Here is a 25,987-nt window from a genome sequence, read left to right on the forward strand (position 1 = left end):
TGGTGGAAACTACATTGAAGGAACAGCTATTCATCTCAGCTAGAGAGCAACTAACAAACTTCACACCATTTCTTTCCACGTGAAAAGAAAGAGAAAGGTTGGGAGGATGTGTCTGTCACAATCCTGTGCTTGTCTCCCAAGGTCCAGGAATTTAACAACTGTAATGGTCTTCATGGCCTTACAAGCCCAAGCCAGATGCCAGAATCTTTTAAAGAAAACAACAAAAAGCTAAGACACCACCACAAACAGGACTCAAGTTTCTAAATAGCATCTACAGCTGCAAACAGAAAGTCAGTAAAGCTGTATGCAATTTAACAATGGTTTACCCACCTCCTCAGCTACAGGTGGAGTGACCACTGCCTTCCACCTTTCATTTTTTCCTACAAATAAGTGGGTTTACTATTAGGAACAACTGTAGGGAGTCTTAATCTCTGCATAGCACTGAAACTGTCCAGCTGTCTACAAAAGCCTGGCACCACCCCCAAACCCCCTAGGGATGCGACGAAAATCACCTTCTAGGACTAGAAAAAGTTCCCCGAGAACAATTTCCTAGACTCGAATAAAAGTCTCCCTCTACCTGCTCTAGAACCTGAGCTGACTGCACGTGCCGCTCACCTGTAGTACACGGCCAGGTGTCCTTCCTCGATCTTGTGGATGGAGGCGTAGAGGAGGACCACCACCAGACCCACCACTCCAGCCACCAGAACTCGGGCTTGAGTCATATTCATCTTAATTCCTCCTGCATGCGGATGGAACGCAGCCCCAGCCCCTTGAGTGACAGGCTCACCACCTCTGGTTTCCACCTTCCCCCTCGCGACCCGGCGCCGTCCCGCAGGCCGAGCTGAGGAGTCCTATGCCCCTTTTTCCTCCTCGCCAACCCCCTCCGCCAGAGCTGGCTCGTGAGTCGACACGGCTCGGCCTGACAGCCCCCTCCCGACGACCGCTCCTCCCCGCCCAGCAGAAGGCACTAACTGAGAAGGGAGCCAGCCGCAGACTCCGGACGGAGGCCGACCCCTCGGCCGGGCCTCACTAATCAGTGACGCATCGTCCCCGCCCGCACGTGGAGCCGCCACCAAGGCCGGGCCAACCGCCGCCAACAGCCGGCCCCGCCCACCCGTGGGGCATTGCGGCTGCGCGGACACGCACGCCGACGCCGACTAGAGACGGGGAGCGAATGGGACAAAATTCTCCAAGCCGCCCGCCAAGAGATTCGCGCGAAGGTGCGTAGGGTCTTCTCTGTGTGCTGTTGGTTTCCTGCTCCGGAAGAAAAGGGAAGTGGGGTATTGGGAGTAAGCAAAGGGGCAGAGGAAAGAAGGCATCTGAGACAAGGCAGTGGTCAGTTTGTCCCTGTGCAAAGACATCTATTAACGTGCTAGAATGCTGATCCAATGAGGGCTTTATGAAGGCCATCCAAGCAGTAAGAACGTAATGAACTAATAAGCACGCAAACGTGGGTGTGTGTTGGGAGGGTCCTTCAGGAAGATTACGAACAGTGAGCGTTTGAACTTCCTTGAAGCCTCTGTGATGGAAAGGAGTGGGATATTAGGCTAGGCCCTGATTTTGAAAGGCTCAAATGTGCTTTTCTGCAGGGAGGGGAAATTGGATGGCTAGAGAATAAACCCGGAGAAGGCAATGGCACCCCACTCCAGTACTCTTGCCTGGATAAATCCCATGGATGGAGGAGCCTTGTAGGCTGCCGTCCATGGGGTCGCTGAGGGTCAGACACGACTGAGCGACTTCACTTTTACTTTTCACTTTCATGCATTGGAGAAGGGAATGGCAACCCACTTCAGTGTTCTTGCCTGGAGAATCCCAGGGACGGGGGAGCCAGGTGGGCTGCCATCTATGGGGTCGCACAGAGTCGGACACGACTGAAGCGACTTAGCAGCAGAGAATAAAGACATACTTTCTTTTCACTAAATACTTTTCTGCCCTTTTAAGTTATTCATTGTTATTTAGTCACTAAGTAGTGTCTGACTCTGCGACCCCATGGACTACAGGATGCCAGACTTCCCTGTCCTTCACTATCTCCCAGAGCTTGCTCAAACTCTTATTCATTGAGTCAGTGATACTATTCAACCATCTAATCCTCCGTCTCCCCCTTCTCCTACCCTCCATCTCTCCCAGCATCAGGGTCTTTTCCAATGAGCCAGCTCTTCACATCAGGTGGCCAAAGTATTGGAGCTCCACCTTCAGCATCAGTCCTTCCAATAAGTATTCAGGGTTGATTTCCTTTAGGACTAGACTGGTTTGCTCTCCTTGTTGTCCAAGGTACTCTCAAGAGTGTCCTCCAGTACCGTAATTGAGAGCATCAGTTCTTTGATGCTCATCTTCATGGTCCAATTCTCACATTGGTACAAGACTACTGAAAAAACCATAGCTTTGACTACATGGACCTTTGTCAGCAAAGTGATGGCTCTGCTTTTAGTGAAAGAGTAAAGACAGGAGTGAGATAGATGAATATAAGGGAAATTAGGGCAGCATATTAGAAGAGGTTGGGCATTAGTCATGTAAGCTTTGAAAGACTAGCAGTGGGACCACAAATAGACTAAAGTTGGAGAGCTCTGTAATCTCTTAGGTAGGGAAGTATGAGAAAGCAGTGCTTCTGGGTCAGTGAGTCTACAGAATGGCTCGGAGTGGAGACAGGAGACAGGGAAGCCAAGTGGTTAGTAAACTGCAGGCCCAAAGTTTCAGTAGTTGTAACTGGTGGAAATGGAAAGAGGTAATAGAATCAATTCAAATCTTCATGAAAGCAAGCCCTCCCAGACAACTGTACCTTTTCCCTTCAATAAATGCACTTACCTGGATCATCCCTTTGACTTTTACACCTAAGAATATATGGGACCTTGTCTGTACTAGATAAATGTTAGTTGCAGAGCTTAGCTATTTTGACCTACAAAAAGCAAAACGAATGAAAAATAACTCGTTTACTTCTGTTTTCTGGATGAATTATTTTAGTTTTTCATAGTATTGCTTGAATGAAATAGATATAATCCACAACTGAAATTCAACTCTGAAAACTGTCAACAAATAACAAATAGAGTGGTCAACTCATGTATCAAAAGCATATCTGAGGTGATCTCACTGTAATAGGCTGTTCTGACTCATACCACTTGCCTATATCATACAGATCAGGCTCTCCTGAGGTCATATCAGCCACAAACCATAAAAATAGTCCCACCCTATACCAGGTCTTTTATCAGTTATTATAATGATATTTAGAAAATGCTCATTTCAAAAAGCCTTTAACAATAATTTCATTTCAAATAAACACTCTTATTGTACTGCCTGTGTTAATTTTTCTGATCTTCCCATTTTGCTCAGTATCTTCCAAGCAACAGGCACCCAATAAATGTTTACTGATTAAAACCTTCTAGAACTGGAAGAAGCAAGAGACAGACAGCCAGTTTTAATGGCTGGTAGCCAGAATGTCCATATTCAGAGAAACAGTAGTAGCAGTTGACTAAAAAGTTAGGCGAAGACAATCCCAAGGTCTCAAACTGAGATGACTGGAAAAATGACACTATTAGCAAAAATGGGGATGGTGTAACTAAGACAGCAGTTTTTAGGACATGGTATAAGCATAGTTTTTAGAAACAGATAGTGATGACAGGCCATCTCAGGAGAAAAGACTATATTAAAGAAGCTACCCAATACTGCCTTTACTGTAAGTCTGTTTCATTCCTAAGTACACTAAAAGCCTGTTATATTACTCTGTGCTCTAACTCTGCTTCATGGAACCTTCACATTTTCTCAAAGCATATTCAATTATTCTGCTACAGTCTGATTTTAATGAATAGAGATTCAGAAAGTAATTTAAAAATTGTTTAATACACAAAGTGAAAAACTGTCTAGAATACAAAAGCATTTCACATTTTTAAAACAAGTAATACCTTCTAAATTATTTAACAGACAATAGATCCACAATCCTTTATCTGAAACCCTGTCTGCGGCCATACCATCTTGAAGGCAACCCAATCTAGTCTTGAAACCCTTGGGGACAGATGCTTCAGAATTATGAAATTTTCAGATTTTAGAAAGGTAATTCAGTGCATATACCATACTACATAAACCTCAGGCAGGGTCTGTGCCAGCACCCTTCCCCCTAATAATCAAATACAGTAATATTTCTGCAGCAAAAGAAAAGAATATTCACACTAAATGGGATAAGTAGACTCACTGTCAATTCTTGTTGGATGTGCAAGCAGATGAATTTTGTCATCAATTTTATGAAAAATCTTGTTTTCAAAGATTTTTGGATTTTGGAATTATAGATAAAGAATGCAGATCTTTATAAATTTGTATGACAAGACATGAAAGATTCCTTAAAAGACCCATTTTTACAAATGAAAACAGATAAGCTTTCAAATACATTATAAATTAACAGGTATCTTCTCTTTGATATTATTAAATGTACATCTTAAATACATATACACATAGCACACTTAACAAGATTTGGAAGAATCAATTGGTATTAAAGGCACAAATGCACAATCCCTTTCATAGGAAAGGGATACAATCAAATGTGCAGTAAAATGGAAAATGGGATTAAACTCTTTTATGAGGCTGGAAAGAGCACTGTTAAGTGCAACACAAGTACAACACAAGTAGTCTCTTCCACAGAAACACAGGCAAACACTTTTTACTTAGAATACATGTTGAGATTTTCTTCTCTGTATACATTATTTTGGCCTTATGCCCAAAAGTTTAATGTTGAAAGAATCAGTTAAATAAGTAATGTTTTACCAAGTTTGAAGACAAATGGATTTAAGTCCACTGACTCATAAAATTCTATCTGTTCAGAAGTTAAAATTACCCACAGTCAAAATATTATGCTGTAAAATCATGTGGAGTTTCTGATCATAGTCATTTCTTCCACTGACTGGTATTTGAAGAATGGCTTCATAGGAGAAAAACAAATGTCCAACATGTGCAGCAACAACTTCATAGGTTTCAGGAGAGTCACTAAGTGGCAAGTCATTCTGTTAACCAACTCCAATCAAGACTCTAAAACCAGGCATGAAAAAGTTACCATTAGAATGTTAACTCTAAGCAGTAGGTATATGGGCGTTCATTTTCGCAAGTTTTCTGTTTATTTGGAGATTTTATAATCAAAAGTTGAAAAAACAAAAATACAAATAAGTTACAATTAAAGAGTTTAGTTTACCTTAATTTCCACTAACAAAAAAAAAATTTCAAAGAGTTTTCAGATATTTGAAGCAAATAATGAAAGAGGAAAAAACAAAGAATTAATATCAAGACTAAACATATTAAAAGTTAATTCAGTAAATATTTTATTGTAGTTTCGCCAAGTTTTAACAAATCAGTAATTCATAGCAATCAAATCTTCATAAAAACACTTCTGTTAATAACCATATTAACATTATTCATTTTGCACACAACAGTTACTATATTTGAAGTACAGTACAAATTATGCCCCATCTTACTGGGGAAAACTGACTGCAGAAGCAAAAAAGCACAGACCATTTGATTTCAGTGGTCACACTGCAAACAAAGCTCACCAATCATTTAACTTGACCAAAAATGCTATTAAAGATTACTGATGGTATAATCCTAGTATATCCATGAGTAAGAGAAGATGGGGAGTTGAGGTTAAGCATTCCTCAACTGCTCTTTGCTCTGAGTTCTATTCCCCAACTGAATCCCAAACACCAGATAAGTCCAGCATGGAAAGTTAAGCCCTTTGCACCCAACACACTTAAAACACACATCCATATTCATATAAAACTTACCATCATACTGTTGCCCTGTTTTTCATTTGCTTCATGAATAATAGTGCTTAAATGGCCAAGACAGTTCAAATTTTCTTCTATCATTTGTGCTAAAGTCTCCCTGTTGAATGAAAGCAAAAGGGCATATGAATTTCCTCTACTTTCTGATTTTCAGGGTCAGGATGATACTGCTCTTCCTACAACACCACAACCCAGCAACCCAACACAGCTGATTCCTGTTGTCTTCAGTCCGCTCATCCCTCCCACCCAGAGGCAGAGTCCTGTTTGTTACTCCAGGCTGCTGCCTCTGCCCAGCTCTAATGATAAGGAGTCCACTATAACGCCCATCTGATTTTCCTCTGAAATATAAGTGGCACTTATATACAACTTTTCCCCCCTGAAAATGCTCACTCAGGGAAAAAGAGATCCTGTGGCACAGCCAGATGAAAGATCTCTTTTTGTTTCTGGAACATTTCCTTTTTCTTACAAGTAGTAAAAACATCAGCATGCTTACTTCTGAGACACAAAGGTAGGGGAAGAGACAGAAAAGATAAACTATCTTTTCTGCAAAGATTAGGGAAGGTGAAAAAAACTGTGGAAAATACAGATAACAGCAATGAAAAAGAAAAGCAAGCTGATTCCTGACGACAGCAGAAGAAAACTGTGACGGGGAGCTGCCAAGAACCAAGAAGTATCCTTGGAAATTTGAAGACAATCCTGAATCTGATTTCTATCTTCAATACTTTCCTCTTCCATATGGCCTCCATCCTTACCTTTTACTAACCCTCAGTCCCTACCCCAGTAGAACCAATTCCAGGCCATGGAAGATGGTCACTGTTAGCTTAGAACTAAATTCTCATTCAGCTTATTCAACAGATAGAAAAATTGAGGTTAACAGTCCCCAGTCCTTGGTGGTTAAGTACCACAGGTATATTATTACTGAAACCAGTTTTCCTTTTGGAAAATATATTTTTAAATTCCTGGTGAATATATTTTTGCAAACAATCATAACCTCACACTGAAAATCACTTGTATAGAGGTAACATTTGCAACCATTTGCATTGTCTAATAAACCCAAGTGTCTCTAATGAAAGCAAAAAGATATTACAGTTTATTTGTATCAATTCTGATTAATCAAATATTTCCTAAAGTCCATATAACTAATTATAGTCTATGCTCTAGCTGTGGATGTATTACATTGGGCCAAATGTATAATGACCCTAAAATATACCCTAGAACTTGCTTTCTTTAAGAAGATAGAATACCTGGTATCAGCTTGCCTTCCTGCCATGTGCTTTTCTCTCATAAAAGCAGAGTACAGAATGTGCAGCTCCTGACCTCCTGAGCAGTGATGTTACACGGCTGCACCTCTGCAAAACTAGTTATGGGCAGAGCTTCCAGGAAATAAGCGACAATACACAAGCTAGCAAAGAGCCACTGGCTCTGGATACGGCACATCTCATGCTGAGAAAAATAACAGAAATGGATAGTCATTCAGCTTTTAGCAGAAGAGTAGGAATTAAAGGAAAATATAGGACTTCAAACTTGAGTTGTTTCCAAAAACGATTTAAGGCACTGAAAAAAGTCTGATTTTAAGAATACTAAGTTATAAAATGAGCAGCTGCTGCTGCTGCTACTGCTGCTAAGTCGCTTCAGTCGTGTCTGACTCTGTGCGACCCCGTAGACGGCGGCCCACCAGGCTCACCCATCCCTGGGATTCTCCAGGCAAGAACACTGGAGTGGGCTGCCATTTCCTTCTCCAATGCATGAAAATGAAAAGTGAAAGTGAAGTCGCTCAGTCATGTCCGACTAGTAGCAACCCCATGGACTGCAGCCTACCAGGCTCCTCTGTCCATAGGATTTTCCAGGCAAGAGTACTGGAGTGGGGTGCCATTGCCTTCTCCGAAAATGAGTAGATTAAACTCAATTCCATTAGAGGGGTGATCAAAGGCCCTAAAATAACAACTGCAAAAAGATAGCATAAATTCTTAGAGATAAATGATAAATTTAGGAATAAAGTAGGCTAAAATGTTTAATAAGTCAATAATAGAAAAAGAACTGAGAACTTGGATTGAGCTAATAAGAAGTAACATTTGCTGAAGATTCATTTCCCAAGCATTTTATATATACTGTCTAGCTGAATTTTCATAGCATTTCCCATTTTACAGGTGAGGAAATGTGAACACTGAAACAGACAAGTTAATTGTGTGGGGTTATTACAAAGGGACAATCAGGATTCAGTTCTGGTCTATAAGGCAGTGAAGACTACATCTTAACCACTTCACTCTACTGTCTCATTCCCACCACTGCTCTTGAGCACACAACTATCTATTGTAACAAAGTGAACCCACCCATCTTGAGGAGTTACCACGCATGACAGAGGATGTTCACGTTCTGCTGAAGTTGGGGGCAGCTGAGGGGTTACACCTTCTAGACTGGATCCTACAAGGGACCGAGCAGAACTCTGTGTCTGAAGGAAAAAAATAAAATTACAGGCAAGCACCTTCATGCATTCATATTCCTAAGACACATTTCTATCACTACTTTTATGCACAACCAGAGTATTTCTGTACAAAGCTATCTCCACACCCTACTAATTATCCTGTCCTGGATCTCTTTCTTCATTGACTAAAATCAGATGTCCATCCTTTCATTCTACTTTAGTTGGAGAAAAAAACTCCAGCTGAACAAAGGGGTGGTTTTTCAAATTAGCCAGGCACATCTATCCCCAAGTTTGGTTGGGTGACCACAGTGGTCTTGGGTTGGGCGGAGTATAAAAACAGGAAAGGAGAGAGAAAGGAGAGAGAATGAAGGATGATCATGAAGTCCTACATCTGAATCACTAGTGAGACACCAAGCAAAGAACATGAGCATCAGCCCAACATAAAATACATATGTCTTCAAGAGGACAGAAATCATGCTGATAAAAAACCCTTTTGTAGGGAATAACAGCAAATTAGTGTCATATTAAATAATTCATATTAAAAATTACTTACACAGGCAATTTTAAGGAGATGCCATATTTCTTTCTGCCTCTTTCCCTGCATAAACATGACAGTATTGTCAGCTTCTTTGATGTTACTGAGGGCCATTTCCACCTTGGGCAGTAGATCAATAATCTTCTGCTTACAGCCCAACAACTTGCTGGAGAGGTAAAATCTGTGTCAGACACTTACATATTCCCCAAGACTGTACCCCATACTCCCAAACCCAGCTGGGGGAATGAGTCACAATCAGCACAGATTTAGTGACTGATCTGCAAAGCAGTGCACACAGAGAGGACACTAAATGCATGCAGCTGTGGCTAAGCTCTGCAGCATAGTGCCAGTACTTTTCCTGGGTCTAGTATATTTACCAGAAACGGGTATTACGTTTTAAAAGGAACCTGGCAAAAGTTCCCTGGCTTTTCAGTAGGAAATAAAACAAAATTTCTACCTCAGATGACCAAACAGCTCCTTGAGAACCCGGTCCTGACTCTGCACAGTATGCACAATGATTTTCACCATCTCCGTGCTGTCGCTGTAGGAGTGATCTATAAAAGAACTCAGTCAGTAGGTATAACCTCTCTTCTGCGTGAAACAAACCAGCCCTAAACAAAAAATTCCTAAAAATCTGAAATTAGTTTTAAATAATTAACATCTCCATTTAATTTCAAAACTTAATTAGTATAAAAAATTTTAAGATTATATATCTGTAAATAATCATATAACTAAAAACAAAGTCTGTCTTTGTGTGTATGTAATGTATACATGAAAGTGAAAATGTTAGTTGCTCAGTCCTGTCTGACTCTGCAACCCCATGGACTGTAGGCCGCCAGGATCATCTGTCCATGGATTTTCCAGGCAAGAACACTGGAGTGGGTAGCCATTCCCTTCTCCAGGGATCAAACTCAGATGTCCTGCATTACAGGCAGATTCTTTACCATCTGAGTCATCAGGGAAGCCCCAGGTGGCAAGAATACACAGAATGACTACAAAAAAGGTCTTCATGACCCAGAAAACCATGATATATGGTCACTCACCTAGAACATCCTGGAGTGTGAAGTCAAATGGCCTTAGCTTAGGAAGCATTACCAACAAGGCTAGTGGAGGTGATGGAATTCCAGCTGAGCTATTTAAAATCCTAAAAGATGCTGCTGCTAAAGTGCTACATCAATATGCTAGCAAATTTGGAAAGCTCAGCAGTGGTTGCAGAACTGGAATAGGTCAGTTTTCATTCCAATCCCAAAGAAAGGCAATGCCTCAAACTAATGTATAATTTTGCTCATTTCACATGTTAGCAAGGTAATACTCAAAATCCTTCAAGCTAGGCTTCAACAATACATGAACTGAGAACTTCCAGATGTAAAAGTTGAATTTAGAAATGGCAGACAGAACCAGAGATCAAATGGCAATATCCACTCATTCACAGAAAAAGCAATTCCCCCAAAAAATCTGCTTCGTTGACTATGCTAAAGCCTTTGACTGTGTGGATCACAACTGTGGAAAATTCTTCAAGAAATGGGAATATCAGACCATTACCTGTCTCCAGGCCAAGAAGCAACAGTTAGAACCGGACATGGAACAATGGACTGGTTCCAAATTGGGAAAGGAGTCACGGCTGTATATTGTCACCCTGCTTATTTAAATTATATGGAGAGCACATCATACGAAATGCCAGGATGGATGACTCACAAGCTGGAATCAAGATTGCCAGGAGAAATATCAACAATCTCAAACATGCAGATGATGCCACTCTAATGACAAAGCAAAGAGGAATTAAAGAATTAGAGAGGATGAGGGTGAAAGAGGAAAGTGAAAAAGCTGACTTAAAACTCAATATTCAAAAAACTAAGATCATGGCATCCGGTACCATCACTTCATGGCAAATAGATGGAGAAACAATGGAAACAGTGACAGATTTTATTTTCATGGGCTCCAAAATCACTGTGGATGGTGACTGCACCCACAAAATTAAAAGATGCTTGCTCCTTGGAAGAAAAGCTATGACAAACCTAGACAGAGTATTAAAAATCAGAGACATCACTTTTTGCCAACAAAGGTCGATTATAGTCAAAGCTATGGTTTTTCCAGGAGTCATGTATGGATGTGAGAGTTAGACCATAAAGGCTGAGAGCTGCAGAATTGATGGTTTTGAATTGTGGTGCTAGAGAAGACTCTTGAGAATCCTCTGGACAGCAAGGAAATGAAACCAGGCAATCCTAAAGGAAATCAACCCTGAATATTCATTGGAAGGACTAATGTTGGAGCTCCAATACTTTGGTCATCTGACGCAAAGAACTGACTCATTGGAAAAGACCCTGATGCTTGGAAAGATTGAAGGCAGCAGAAAAGGGGCGACAGAGGATGAGATGGTTGGATGGCATCACCGACTCAATGGAGATGAGTTTGAGCAAACTCCGGGAGATAGTGAAAGACAGGAAAGCCTGGTGTGAGGCACTCCGTGGGGTCACAAAGAGTCGGACAGGACTTACAGACTGAACAACGACAATGTGTACATAGATTTATCACTGTGTATTCAAAGACATTGCATCTTCTCTGTTTTGAGAAGAATTACCTTGGCTAATTCAAGCCCCAGACATACATGCAGCTTTCTGGACATGAGATCAATTTTTCTTAGATGACTAACATAATTTATTTAGAATAAGAACGACAATTCATCAAACTTTCACTGACTCAAAGGAGTTCCAGCTAGGTTGCTTGAAATTTCATGTTTATCCATCTGTTTATACCCATGAAAACACTGAAAAAAGCTGATCAACTTAAGCCAAATCTGATGCATAAAAGAACCTGCAGACATCTTGAATGTTCAGTGTGAGGGCAGTATGACATCTCAAAGTAAACTGGCAGCTGACAAAGATCCTCAAATGGGATGGTGGTCACAGTGAGTTCTACCATTATAGGAGATGCCAGCCACCTTTTTAAAAAAGCAAAACCCAAAAACTAGCATTAACTGTTATGTTTCAAAAAATGGCTATTTAAGTTTTAAAAAATTGGAAGTTTGGTCATGGATCATACTGGCATTTCCCCAGACAATAATTAATCTTGAATGCAAAAATAATAATATTATTATATGCTATTATCTACTTAACAGTTTTCTCATTTTAATACTCACAGGAGTCCCAAGAAATGGCTACTGATGCTACCCACATTTTACTATGAAAGGAATTTCAAAAGAGATTTTTGAAAAGTTGTGTCCTGTGTTAGCACTGTATAGACCTCCTCAAGTACTCAGCTTTAGTCCCCACACATCTTTTTCTGTCTCTTCCTCAAAAACAACCAAAGACAGAGTCTCCCAAAAGGCTTCTCTCCAAACAGCACTTATTAGTAAATCCCACAGATCAAGCCCAACAGCTTTGTCATATAACTATAAGGCATATAGCTCTTTTAGATGGCCAACAACCTCAGAACTTTAACCTACTCCAACATGGGGAAAGTTGGCTTTCACCATTTGCAGCTGAACAAGAATCTCAAGTCAACTCTGAACTGGAAAAGGCACCAAAGACCATATACCTCAAGTGTGATTCTATTAGCCCCAACAATAGACAAAACTTCTTGTCACAACTTGTTTGTCAGTTGAGCTGACTATCAGTTCTTTGGATAACTTTGGATAGCAAATTTATTTCTAAGCCCTGTGATATGCTGATACCTGTGACTACTGCAAAGATTTTGTAAGAATAACCCAAACAAATTTTATCAATGACTGTGGAAAGTTAATTTGACTGAGTCAATGGATGGAATTTTATATATCTTCATCTACAATATCTGATTCATTGGTCAGGAGATGGAGAGTAATGAATACTGATTAAAGGAAAAAAGTTATCCTTGCTCTATTTGAAATCTTAAATTTCAGTATTTTACTCTAACTTCTATCATTTTTTTGGTCATTATTTTCAACTTTTCTGTCCTCTAATTGTTGGCAACATCCTAACCCTAGATCAGTCTAACCACCTGCTCTATCGGTTTTCTGTATCCAAGCTACTAAACATTACCATCAAAACAATTATACTTTCATTCTTTCTGCTGTCCTAACTAATTCACAGGTTTTCACTTCTGCTCTGGATTCTTAATAAATGTCCTGGACCAGCAGCATCTGCCACTGCACACACCAGCTTTCAAAAGCATACTCATTTAGCATACTCCTTAAATCTATGATGTCACATCTCTTACAGTTAACCCAACATCTTACTTTGGGAAAGGAGGCTGTAAAGCAGTACGAGTTTCACCTTTCACTCCCTATACCCACAGAAGTATCTATATCCACACACATCTCCCTCTCTAAGATCAGGAGCAACAAGCCCAACCCCTCCCACTATTCTCTGGAGTCAGCCCCTCAAAGTTGTTCAGAGACTTCCCTCTCCACAGGCTTTTGGCCCCAAGCGCATAAACAAGCTTAAGCCTTTCTTCTAAAAATTTACTTCCCTTCATTCTTCAACCTCTCTGAGCTGCTCATCTCTCTTCCTTCCTTAACAGCCAAGCTTCAGGAAACAATAGCTTAGATAACCAGGTTTCAAACTTACGGGTCTCAGGACACCTACACTCAAAAATCCTTAAGAACCGCAGGGTTTTTTAGGAATTAAACTGATTAATATAAAAATATTTATTTATTCATTAAAAATAACATAAATTCATTATCAAAACATTTTAATCCAAAATAACTGTATTTTCCTCAAAAAATTTAGAGTATTGGCATTATTTTACATTTTTGCAAATCTTTTTAATAACCCCACCAACTTATCAGAAAAGTATTTAAGTATTGAGAAGCTGACAAATTTTGGATGATGGACAGAAGTTTGCCTACATTCTAATTTTTTGCTTGAAACATGGAATTTTATCATTGACAACTAGTATTGTTTTTTTAATCCTTCAAGTGATAGTCATGCTCCATTAATTTTTAGAAAATATCTGCCACATACGCAAATCTGAAGAACCACAGTTTATCTGATGATCATTGTTCCAAGTAAAAATGGTGTTCTGTTAAATAGGCTGGTCCACAAGCAATGTCAACAACTGCTGATATGGTTTTCCTTAGGACAACTGTCATACCTCAGCAGGGCTTCCCTCATAGCTCAGTTGGTAAAGAATCCACTTGCAATGCAGGAGACCCCGATTCGATTCCTGGGTCAGGGAGATGCCCTGGAGAAGGGATAGGCTACCCACTCCAGTATTCTTGGGCTTCCCTTGTGGCTCATCTGGTGAAGAATCTGCCTGCAGTGTGCAAGACCTGTGTTTGATCCCTGGGTTAGGAAGATCCCCTGGTGAAGGGAAAGGTTACCCACTCCAGGGTTCTGACCTGGAGAATTCCATGGACTGTAAAGTCCATGGGGTCACAAACAGTCAGATACCACTGAGTGACTTTCACTTTCATACCTCAGCATGTAACAGAAGCACTTTATGAGTAATTTCCATTTTGTCACAGAGAATATTAAAAAGACATATACCCAAGGGTTGAGGTTTCTTTAGAATTTTTATTGCCTTATCAAGGACACTTTTAAATGAAACTGGCTTTTTTTTTTAAACTATGAACCCACATTGGTGAAAATCAGTGACTACTAGCATACTTTGGTGCTAGTGCCTTCATTCATGCTAAGCAAGGTGCAAGCTGTTTACCCATCAATGTTTTTGCAGCATCACTGAAAATGTCAACATAGTAAAAGAGGCAAATAACATTCTAGTATTGTGAAAACAGTTTTGACTTCACTGACTCCTCTTAAAAGGATCCTTCACAGGTCCTCAGGGGTTCATGAGCTACACTTTTGAGAACTGCTGATATAGACTGACTTCTCCATTTCCTCCTATCCCACTCCGTCCTCAGCCCACTACAATCTAGTTCTGTTCCCAAAAGGCCATTATTTTACCAAGATCACCAATCATGTCCAAACAACCAAGTCCAATGGATGTTTTCATTATCATTTTTATTACCCACATCTCTAGCATTTCACCCTGATCATGTTCTTCTTGAAACTCTCTGTCCTATTCCCATCGTATCATTCCTGCTACACATTCAAGTCATTCCTCAATCTTTTTGTACACTCTTCTGCTTCTAGCCATTTCTTGAATGTTGGTATTCTCTAGGTCCATCCTTGGTTTTCTTATTCAACATATTTATACAAGATGATCGCTTTATTCCTATGGCTAATTACTCTCAAACCAGCTAAATATCTAGTCTGGACTTCTCCACTAAATCCACATGTTCAATACATTCATACATATGTACGTACAATACACATGTATATATGTATATATATGTGTGTTTATATATACATACACACATATATACTATTGTCCATCTTATTTAAATGTTCCACTGACACCTTAACATCAACATGTACAAAAATGAACCCACATTCTTTTCCCATTAAGCCTGTCATCTTTCCTATATTTCCTATCATGGTGAGTGGTCCTCACCCACTAGAACTGGGTGCTAAGAGCATCTAATTGCTCTAGCCAGAAACTTGGCAGGCATCCATGACCCTCTAGGCCATCTCCTTCCACCCATATACAATCCATTACCCAATATTATCAGTTCTACTTCCTAAATACCTCTCTTGCCTTTATCTTCCTTTTCTTCACTGGCACTCCCCACTGCCACAGTTCAGGCTCTCTGCTTTAGTTCATGTCCTACCTTATCCTGTGCCACAATTACTCAACAACCTCATAACTGATGAATATCTCTAACCCAGCCACACTTTAATCCATTATCCACAATGTTACCAATGCAGTATTTCTAAAATGCTCATCTGATCATGCCATTCTCCTGATTATATCTTTTTAGGGTTTCTCTTTGCCATCATGATGAAATCCAAAACTGTTACGGTGACATGCCAGATCCTTTGTGATCCAGTCACATTTCTCCTTCTGATACTCTATAATCCAGTCACAATACATTTCCTCAAACATGCTAACTGCTACATGTATGTGTCTTTATCTATTATACTTGCATATATAAGAGTAAATATACTCTTTCATATATACCTTCTTTCACCAAGCTACTGCTACTTATCCTTTAAGGCTCATCTCAGATGTCATCTCCTGCAGGAAACCTCCTCTAACCAACCATGACTAACCAATCAGGGTTAGATGCCTATTGTATATATATCTCATACATGTTTGTGGAAATTAACTGAACAAATTCCACTACAATAAAAACCAATGTAGAGGAGATTATGTTATTTGTTACATACTATTTAAGATTTGCATGTGTTTGTAATTTTAAGGTGTAAAAGTTACAGTTTTGTTTATTTGTTTACAATTTCAGTATCTAACAAATCAGGGCACAGAAGTCACCTTTTACTTCTTCCCTAATCCTTCAAAACAGATCAGTTTTTAACTGAAGGATAATATCTTGCACATACATAATACTCTACAGTTTTCAAGCACTTTCACAAACATCCTGTCATATATAATGCCATATATGGTCACTGAGTTAGGAAAGTTAGATTCCTACCCCATTTTGCAGAAGAGGGAAATGAGATACCAGGAAAAAAAAGTTATTTGCTCAATAAAGTGCCCAATTTAGAATTAAAGCCTTCGAATTCTCAATCCAGGTGCTTCCCTGGTAGCTGAGCTGTAAAGAATTCTCCAGTAATGCAGGAGACTTAGGAGACATGGGTTCAATCCCTGGGTTGGAAGATCCCATGGAAGAGGAAATGGAAACCCAGTCCAGTATTCATTCTGGAAAAATCCCATGAACCAAAGGATCATGGTGGGCTATAGTCTGTGGGGTCAAAAAGAGTTGGACACGACTGAACATGCATGCCATCCTCAATCCAGTGCACTTACCATCAGAACATGCTCTGTGTTCAGCAGATGTTCAACAGAAATGAACAGTTTTGTCAATGAAATAAGCAACCAGTGACCAGGTGCAGAGGAAGGCATTATCTTCAAAGTATACTGTTTTGGCCTAGCATATGGGCATCCCTCTGACGATTCCACACCTGAACCCACAGCCTCAAATTATTTCCAATCTCTTTAACTTTAAGCAGCATTTCTTTCTTTCTTTTTTTTTACTTTACATCTTTCCACACATTTTCTTGCTTCCTCTTTTCCTTATTCTGAGTTCCTTTTTTCTCTTTCATTCCTTCCTTTCACTTTCCTTTAAAATTTTCTCTATTTCAAAATAAACAACTGGGACCTAATTACACTTAAAAGCTTTTGCACAGCAAAAAACATCAACTATAAACATAAACAAGGTGAAACTATAAACAAGGTGAAAAGACAACCCTCAGAATGGGAAAAAGTAATAGCAAATGAAACAACTGACAAAAGACTAATTTCAAAAATATATAAGCAGCTCATACAAATCAATACTAGAACCTAATCAAAAAATGGGCAAAAGACCTAAAGAGGCATTTCTCCAAAGAAAACATACAGACGGCTAATAAACACATGAAAAGATGCTCAACATCTCTCATTATTCAGTTCAGTTGCTCAGTCGTGTCCGACTCTGCGACCACATGAATCGCAGCACACCAGGCTTCCCTGTCCATCACCAACTCCCGGAGTTCACTCAAACTCATGTTGGTGATGCCATCCAGCCATCTCATCCTCTGTCGTCCCCTTCTCCTCCTGCCCCCAATCCCTCCCAGCATCAGAGTCTTTTCCAATGAGTCAACTCTTCACATGAGGTGGCCAAAGTACTGGAGTTTCAGCTTTAGCATCAGTCCTTCCAATGAACACCCAGGACTGATCTCCTTTAGGATGGACTGGTTGGATCTCCTTGCAGTCGAAGGGACTCTCTCAAGAGTCTTCTCCAACACCACAGTTCAAAAGCATCAATACTTTGGCGCTCAGCTTTCTTCACAGTCCAACTCTCACATCCATACATGACCACTGGAAAAATCACAGCCTTGACTAGATGGACCTTTGTTGGCAAAGTAATATCTCTGCTTTTCAATATGCTATCTAGGTTGGTCATAACTCTTCTTCCAAGGAGTAAGCATCTTTTAATTTAATTGCTGCAATCACCATCTGCAGTGATTTTGGAGCCCAGAAAAATAAAGTCTGACACTGTTTCCACTGTTTCCCCATCTATTTCCCATGAAGTGATGGAACCAGATGCCATGATCTTTGTTTTCTGAATGTTGAGCTTTAAGCCAACTTTTTCACTCTCCTCTTTCACTTTCATCAAGAGGCTTTTAAGTTCCTCTTCACTTTCTGCCATAAGGGGACTTTTCATTATAGGGGACTGAAATGCAAAAGTAGGAAGTCAAGAAACACCTGGAGTAACAGGCAAGTTTGGCCTTGGAGTATGGAATGAAGCAGGGCAAAGGCTAATAGTTTTGCCAAGAGAACGCACTGGTCATAGCAAACACTCTCTTCCAACAACACAAGAGAAGACTCTACACATGGACATCACCAGATGGTCAACACTGAAATCAGATTGACTATATTCTTTGCACCCAAAGATGGAGAAGTTCTATACAGTCAGCAAAAACAAGACCAGGAGCTGACTGTGGCTCAGATCATGAACTCCTTATTGCCAAATTCAGACTTAAATTGAAATATCGCTCATTATTAGGGAAATGCAAATCAAAACTTCAATGAGATATCACCTCACTCTGCTCAGAATGGCCATCATCAAAAAATTGACAAACAATAAATGCTGGAGAGGGTATGGAGAAAAGGGAACCCCCTTGCACTGCTGGTGGGAATGCAAATTGATACTGCTACCATGGAAAATAGTATGGAGATTCCTTATAAAACAAGGAGTAAAACCACCATATGACCCAGCAATTCCACTACTAGGCATGTACCCTGAGGAAATCAAAATGAAAAGGACATATGTAACCCATGTTCATTGCAGCTATTTATAATAGCTAGGACATGGAAGCAACCCAACATCCATTGACAGATGAATGGATAAAGAAGCTGTGGTATATATACACAATGGAATATTACTCAGCCATAAAAAGGAACACATTTGAGTCAGTCCCAATGAGGTAGATGAACCTAGAGCCCATTATACAGAGTGAATTAAGTCAGAAAGAGAAAACAATTAACATACGCTAACACATATATCTACTTCTGCTTTACTGACTATGCTAAAGCCTTTGACTATGTGGATCACACAAACTGTGGAAAATTCTTTAAGAGATGGGAATACTAGACCACCTGACCTGCCTCTTGAGAAATCTGTATGCAGGTCAAGAAGCAACAGTTAGAACTGGATACAGAACAGACTGGTTCCAAACTGGGAAAGGAGTACATAAAGGCTGTATATTGTCACCCTACTTATTTAACTTATGTGCAGAGTACATCATAAGAAATGCTAGAATTAAGACTGCCAGGAGAAATATCAATAACCTCAGACATACAGATGACACCACCCTTATGGCAGAAAGTGAAGAAGAACTAAAGAACCTCTTGATGAAAGTGAAAGAGGAGAGTGAAAAAGTTGGCTTAAAACTCAACATTCAGGAAATTAAGATCATGGCATCTGGTCCCACCACTTCATGGCAAATAGATGGGGAAACAATGGAAACAGTGACAGACTTTATTTTTGGGGGCTCCAAAATCACTGCAGGTGGTGACTGCAGCCATGATATTAAAAGATGCTTGCTCCCTGGAAGAAAAGTTATGACCAACCTAGACAGCTTATTAAAAAGCAGAGACATTATGTCAACAAAGGTCCATCTAGTCAAAGCTCTGGTTTTTCCAGTAGTCATGTACAGATGTGAGAGTTGGACTATAAAGAAGGCTGAGCACCAAAGAATTGATGCTTTTGAACTGTGGTGCTGGAGAAGATGATATCCAACCAGTCCATCCTAAAGGGAATCAGTTCTGAATATTCATTGGAAGGACTGATGCTGAAGCTGAAACTCTAATACTTTGGCCACCTGATGTGAAGAGCTGACTCATTTGAAAAGACCCTGATGCTGGGAAAGATTGAAGGCACAAGGAGAAGGGGACGACAGAGGATGAGATGGTTGGATGGCATCACCAACTCAATGGACCTGAGTTTGAGTAAACTCCAGGAGTTGGTGATGGACAGGGAGGCCTGGCGTGCTGCAGTCCAGGGTGTCACAGAGTCAGACATGACTGAGCAACTGAACTGAAATGAACACATATATACGGAATATAGAAAGATGGTACTATAAAACCTATTTGCAAAGCAGCAATGGAGACACAGACATTATGAACAGACTTATGGACATGGCTAGGGTGGCAGTGGGGATGCGGAGAAGGAGTGGGTGGAGGGTATGGAGAGAGTAACATGGAAATATACATTACCATATGTAAAATAGATAACCAATGGGAATTTGCTGTATGACTCAGGAACTCAAACCAAAGCTCAGTAACAACCTAGAGAGGTTGGATGGGGAGGGAGGTGGGAGGGATGTTCAAGTGGGAGGGGATATGGGTAAGCCTATGGCTGTTTCATGTTAATGTCTGGTAGAAACCAATGCAATACTGTAAAGCAATTATCCTTCAATTAAAAATAAATATATTAAAAACTTTTCTATTTCAAACTTTATTACTTTGCCTTCCTAATTTCTTAAATTCTCACAGACTTAAATGCTGTTGTACTATAAACATCTCAATGTGAAGCTGAAGTGTTAGTCGCTCAATCATGTCTGACTCTTTGCCACCCCATGGACTGTAGCCTGCCAGGTTCCTCTGTCCATGAGATTCTCCAGGCAAGAATACTAGAGTAGTTTGCCATTCCCTTCTCCAGGGGAACTTCATGACCCAGGGACTGAACCCAGGTCTCCTGCATTGCAAGCAGATTCTTTACCAACTGAGCCACTAGGGAAGCCCCTAAACATCTCAATGGCAATACCAAATCTGGAATTGATTCTGCAGCTTGCTTAAAATCCAGTTTCACAGATTTGTTAAGCTAGTGATGGTTTCCTAAAATGCCTTTGTGTACTGTGAAAGTGTCTTACCTGAAGGTCTGTGCTTTAACTGCTTATATAGATCAATTGCACGCTGTTCCCTATGAAAGAGAAAACATGTTCTAAACATGAAGATAGTTTAATGACTTTAATAATTTCCAACTTGAAATGAACAATATTATTTGAATAGAGTAACGACCCTATTTTCAAGTAATTATATATTGCCAACGAATATTTTACAGGGTGTTTCGCTGGGTAATAAGCAAGATCTTAAGATGCAAAGTTTAATATACTAAGTATCTGCTCTGATCTACCATCACTTATATAGTATCTCTGCACCAGAAACACTTAAATGGGAAAAAAATTATGTCCTGTGATTAAAGAAAAAAAATTTGAAGTTTCTAATCCAAACACTTAGGAAGTTAACCTTATTTAGGGAATTTAATAAATGATACCTTCCTTAAACCAGAAGTGTGGTAAGTAGGGAAATAGTTTGAACTTAAAATACTTGAAAAATTATTAACACTCACATGAAAAGATGCTTCGATTTAAAAAGCAAAGGTCATGGAAAAGAATTTGAAAAAGAATAGGTGTATATATATATATATGGCTGAGTCCCTTTGCTATATACTTGAAACTATCACAACATTGTTAATCAACTATAATATAACCCCAATATAAAATAAAAAGTTTTTTAAAAATAAATAGTAAACATCAACCCAAAGAGTTATTGCCAAAATTTCCTGTGATTAGGAAAAAAACTTCCTTTTTAAATATGATGCCAATGTATTTGTGGAAAGAAAACTATAGAAAAGAACCACATATAATCTTCCAGAAATACAATGAAAGAATAATCTGCTACCAAAAATTACAGACACCAACACTAACAACATGACTTCACCCTTACAGAGATTCCATCAAGTCTCCCTGACGTCGTCCATAGGGGCTCTTCTGTAGCTCCATGATTTCAGTGTGCAGGGACATGATTTGATCCTCCAGGTATCCAATGACACCCACCTAAAATATGATGAAACACAAAAGAAATGACAGGCTCATCACCACACAATATGAGGAACTCAGAGAATAACTTCTTACAGTAACAGAAAAAAGTGATTTAATGTAAAACACTGATTTTGTTCAAGCCTGTCTGTCTCTCAGATTATGGCATGTAACTTTCATATGAGAACCAACTTATTTCAGGCTTCTCTCCTGACAACAGTAGATTACTAGCATTTTCTTTCTCCTCCTGAGAAGGAAAAAGACAGAAGCGTCACTAATAAGTAAAAGTGACTATCAATACCACTGCATCTTGGTTCTACAATTTTCAGTGTCTCTTGTTCCCAACTTGAATAAGGATGGAGAAAGATAAAGACACTGGATTTCCCAACCCAGGATACCAACTGCCACACTCATTCCTCAGGAAGTGCTGGCATCAAGGAGAGCAACAATTTAATGGTACCACAGACAGATGTACCAGGTAAAGAAGGAATCTGCCACCTACAGTGTGACCATAAAAAATTTATTGTCCAAACCAGCAAAATTTTGAGAGTATTATTGATAATAAGGGCTTCCCTGATAGCTCAGTTGGTAAAGAATCTGCCTGCAATGCAGGAGACCCTGGTTCAATTCCTGGGTGGGAAAATCCCCTGGAGAAGGGATAGGTTATCCACTCCAGTATTCTTGGGCTTCCCTTGTGGCTCAGCTGGTAAAGAATCCTCCTGTAGTGTGGGAGACCTGGGTTCAATCCCTGGGTTGGGAAGATCCCCTGGAGAAGGGAAAGGCTACCCACTCCAGTATTCTGGCCTGGAGAATTCCATGGACTGTATAGTCCAGGAGTCACAAAGAGTTGGACATGACTGAGCGTTTTTCACTTAACTAACTTAACTAATTGATAATTAAGGCAAGAGAGGTAAACTAAAACTGTCCAGAGTAAACCAGGATGTCCAGCCATCCTATCAAAACCAGTCTTAAAAATAACAGTGATAACTACCATTTATTAGTCACTCCCACTTAAATCTGTATAACCCCACTAAAAAAGGTCCCCATAATATAACATGGAAACTGAGGCTCAGTGAGGCTTCATTTTAGTCTCATTTACCCAAAGCTCTTGTTTTTATCCACTGTGGTACTTCCCTCTATATACACATACTAGGTATCTGTCTGATATTCAGGAATGATATGAGAAATACTCCACAAACCAAAACCAAAGAATTTCTAAGGGAGACCTCAGGAGTTAATAAGCAACAGAATGAGCTCAGTGATTTTACCTCAGCATAGTGGATAGCCTTTTCTTCCATTTCTTTCCAAGCTTTTAACATTTTTTCTGAGGCTAAAAAAAAAGTCTTAATTGGTTATCTCAGAAATAGCCACAGGTTCAATTACTGACCTACCCATCTCCTTGCTGACCTACCCATCTCCTTGCCATATTAACATCAAAAACAGAGTTATGAGTTGAATTGTTCCCCCAAAAGATGGTGAAGCCCTAACCTTGTACTTCAGAATTTGACCTTATTTGGAAATAGCATCAGGTGCAATTAGCTAAATTAAGGTTGAGTCTTAACCTAGTATGACTAGTGTCCTTTTAAGAAAAGAAGAAGAAACACAGCAACAGACATATGAACGGGAAAGCTCCATTTCACAACAGAGGCAGAGACTAAAGTGCCACAGCTGCAAGCCAAGGAATGCCAAAGATTGCTGGCAAAGTACCAGAAGAATCTAAGGAAGGATTCTTCTCCATAGGTTTCAGAGAGAGCATGGCCCTGACAACACATCGATTTTAGACTTTAAGCCTCTGAAACTGTGAGATAATAAATTTATATTGTTTTAAGCCACCCAGTTCATAGCAATTTGTTATGGCAACCCTGGGAAACCAATACAGATGACTTTCTCTTTAAAAAAAAGAAAAAAATTTTTAAAGTAATACATGAACATGGTATTTTTAAAAAATCAAACACTATATAGAGATATAGGAGTCTCCTCCCCTCCACTCTCCACCTTCTGCGATCCCAGTGTTAATCATTTCTTACAGCGACACATCTCCTTTTCTCCCATAAATAGAATCATCTCTATATACTTTTCCTTCCTTGGTTTTTTCTCCAACTTAAAACACTGCTGCCTTAAAGATCAAGTGACCTTTTAATATCAGCACACATAGGTCTACCTCACTCTTTTTAAACAGTAGTCTAAGATATACAACTTAGTAAGAAAAGTCAAAGATAATCTGATGAAATAACTATGTTTTGCTATTCATCAGAATGCCTATAATACACAAACAGAAATAAAATATCAATCATAGAACCAGCTTTGGTAAGAAAACTTATTTACCCAGCTGGACACTGTTGATCATTTAATTCTGAAATATACACACCTTGCTCAAGATAAGTATACAAACAGAAATGCTGAAGGCAACTCTTTTGGTTTATTATTTGAATTTTAACTCTGCTTTTTACATTTCCTTAGTACATCTGAAGGGAGATAAGCTTAGAATTAAATACCAAAACATTGGAGGCTATATACAATAAAAAACAGTGGGACTCCACAGTAGGTTGTTTAGAAATTAAAAAAAAAAACCCTGAAATTGCATGTATTATTATTTATAGAAGGGTAAGTAATTTAAGACATCCCAGGCTAAGAAGTCACCCTAATACAGACTTTGTATCTATTTTTTAAATGAGATTTGACAATCAAATTCTTAAATCATTTTGCATTTTTCTAAAGGTGAGCAATTTTAGTCCAATTGTGGGGGTAAGGGGTGGGCAGAGTAAAGCTGCTCAACTAAATGTTAAAAAAAAAAAAAAAACTAATATTCAAACCAAATACAGTTTACAATAATATGAGATGCCCTATCTTTTGTTCTAATATGAATGCAAGTGAAACAACTAGCTAACAGGTAAGAAGGTAACACAGCAGATGGCTTCAAGAGACAAGACACTTGTTTCAAATACATTATCCAACACTTACATATCCCGTACGTCATCTGCTCACTATATCTTTCCAAGTCAAGCTGAATGCTTTTGTGAAAAAACTCCAATTTAGCTTTCAGTTGCTGAGATGCTGAGATCAAAGTGTTTTTCATTTTTGTCAAGTTAGTATTGTATCTAAGAAGGCTTAACCTAAACCACAGCAAGAAAAAAACAAGATATAAGCATTTTACAAAAGTTTAAAAACTCGAACTGCCATAAGCCCAAAGCCTATGTTCCTATTATCAATCTATGAGAAATAGCTGATCTCTAGAATCTCATCTCTAAAGAATTTCTGCTTGTGATACTCTATGATAAAACAATCTTCTTATACTAGGAGCATTCAGGAACTACTGTTAGTCTACTGCAACTGGATGGTTTCAGACTGTTAATTAGAATTCTACATGCCTCATCAGAATATTACATTACAAACCAGCCCAGTAATATATTTTTGCATGGGATATTGACTAGGGAAAAGTAGCAAAATTTAATTGAGCATGAATGCACATGACACTGTGCCTATAAACAAGAGAATTCACTTACATGGCTGCTCTCTGTCCCTGAAAGAGCCTGCTGTAGTCTTCTTTCAGCCCAGACACATAGTGTACTGCTTCAGCCCAAACTTTACGCAACTGGATAATTGGGAGCTGTATTTTGCTGTCCTGTACTATGTGTAAGAAGATGGGGGAAAGGAGACGGGAATTACTTTTTAAGATTCTAGTGTTCATTTATTATTCTTCGTGATTTTCTGTCCATACAAATATTCCTATAGATGCTAGAAACCAGATGCTAGAAAGAACCACTTGTTACAGTTCCATTCAGTCAGTGTAACTTTATTGAACACCTGCACATTACTTGAGTCCTGTTCCAGATACAAGGGGAAATAAAAATGAAGACATAATTACTACATAATCACAAAGCTTACAATTATTCCTGTATCCGTCTTTTTCTTCCTTGTTTCTCTCCAATCTGGAATCCTCTTTTTTTTTTTCCTCTCCAATAATCCAAATTATTTATTCTTTTGAAGTTCTAAACTAAGTCCCAAGTACTCCACAATCTGCTATAGTCTTTTTTGCTTCTGAATAACAAATTTCATCTCTTGAACTACCAACTCAGCTTCAGAAAAACACACTGGGTAAATATGCCTTTAACAATATGCCTTTAAAAATATGCCTTAAAAGATATGCCTTTCTCAATGCAAGACTTATGAAATTATCTATTTATGATAATCTCTTGTGTTTTCTTAGGTAAAGGGGATGTTTCTTTCTAAAACCATGGCAGGTAGATATTAAGTTCAATGAAATTTCATTTTAACATTATAAAATTCTCCAAGATTGAAGAGAGATTCATCTCATACTTTAAGGTGGTGATTATATTCTGTTATTCTTTTCCAATGAAAATCTTCAGAGAAAGGGCGCTACAATAGGTTTCACGTTGAGAAAACACACTGTCTGAAACAG

At 39.2% G+C, this 25,987-nt stretch overlaps 2 protein-coding genes across 4 annotated transcripts in view; both read right to left on the reverse strand.

Moving 5' to 3' along the window:
* ERLIN1 (ER lipid raft associated 1) overlaps nucleotides 1-1,072 on the reverse strand; it is a 38,150-nt gene extending 37,078 nt beyond the window's left edge. The window contains exons 1-2 of one of the 2 annotated variants that reach the window (XM_068961210.1): nucleotides 973-1,072; nucleotides 616-739 (exon numbers count right to left, since the gene is read on the reverse strand). In XM_068961210.1, the coding sequence (XP_068817311.1) occupies nucleotides 616-728 (113 nt within the window). In that variant the 5' untranslated portion in view covers nucleotides 729-739; nucleotides 973-1,072. Of the gene's footprint in view, nucleotides 1-615; nucleotides 932-972 lie in introns of those variants that run through there. The other variant, XM_068961211.1, reaches the window with a different exon arrangement.
* Nucleotides 1,073-3,906: 2,834 nt separating this feature from the next.
* CHUK (component of inhibitor of nuclear factor kappa B kinase complex) overlaps nucleotides 3,907-25,987 on the reverse strand; it is a 40,712-nt gene continuing 18,631 nt past the window's right edge. The window contains exons 12-21 of one of the 2 annotated variants that reach the window (XM_068961202.1): nucleotides 25,071-25,194; nucleotides 24,529-24,680; nucleotides 22,836-22,897; nucleotides 21,476-21,585; nucleotides 20,620-20,669; nucleotides 9,168-9,264; nucleotides 8,729-8,876; nucleotides 8,084-8,202; nucleotides 5,754-5,853; nucleotides 3,907-5,007 (exon numbers count right to left, since the gene is read on the reverse strand). In XM_068961202.1, the coding sequence (XP_068817303.1) occupies nucleotides 4,978-5,007; nucleotides 5,754-5,853; nucleotides 8,084-8,202; nucleotides 8,729-8,876; nucleotides 9,168-9,264; nucleotides 20,620-20,669; nucleotides 21,476-21,585; nucleotides 22,836-22,897; nucleotides 24,529-24,680; nucleotides 25,071-25,194 (992 nt within the window). In that variant the 3' untranslated portion in view covers nucleotides 3,907-4,977. The remainder of the gene's footprint in view (nucleotides 5,008-5,753; nucleotides 5,854-8,083; nucleotides 8,203-8,728; nucleotides 8,877-9,167; nucleotides 9,265-20,619; nucleotides 20,670-21,475; nucleotides 21,586-22,835; nucleotides 22,898-24,528; nucleotides 24,681-25,070; nucleotides 25,195-25,987) is intronic. The other variant, XM_068961203.1, reaches the window with a different exon arrangement.

The sequence above is a fragment of the Capricornis sumatraensis genome, chromosome 23 (assembly GCF_032405125.1).
Source record: "Capricornis sumatraensis isolate serow.1 chromosome 23, serow.2, whole genome shotgun sequence".
In the NCBI taxonomy this organism is placed as follows: Eukaryota; Metazoa; Chordata; class Mammalia; order Artiodactyla; family Bovidae; genus Capricornis; species Capricornis sumatraensis.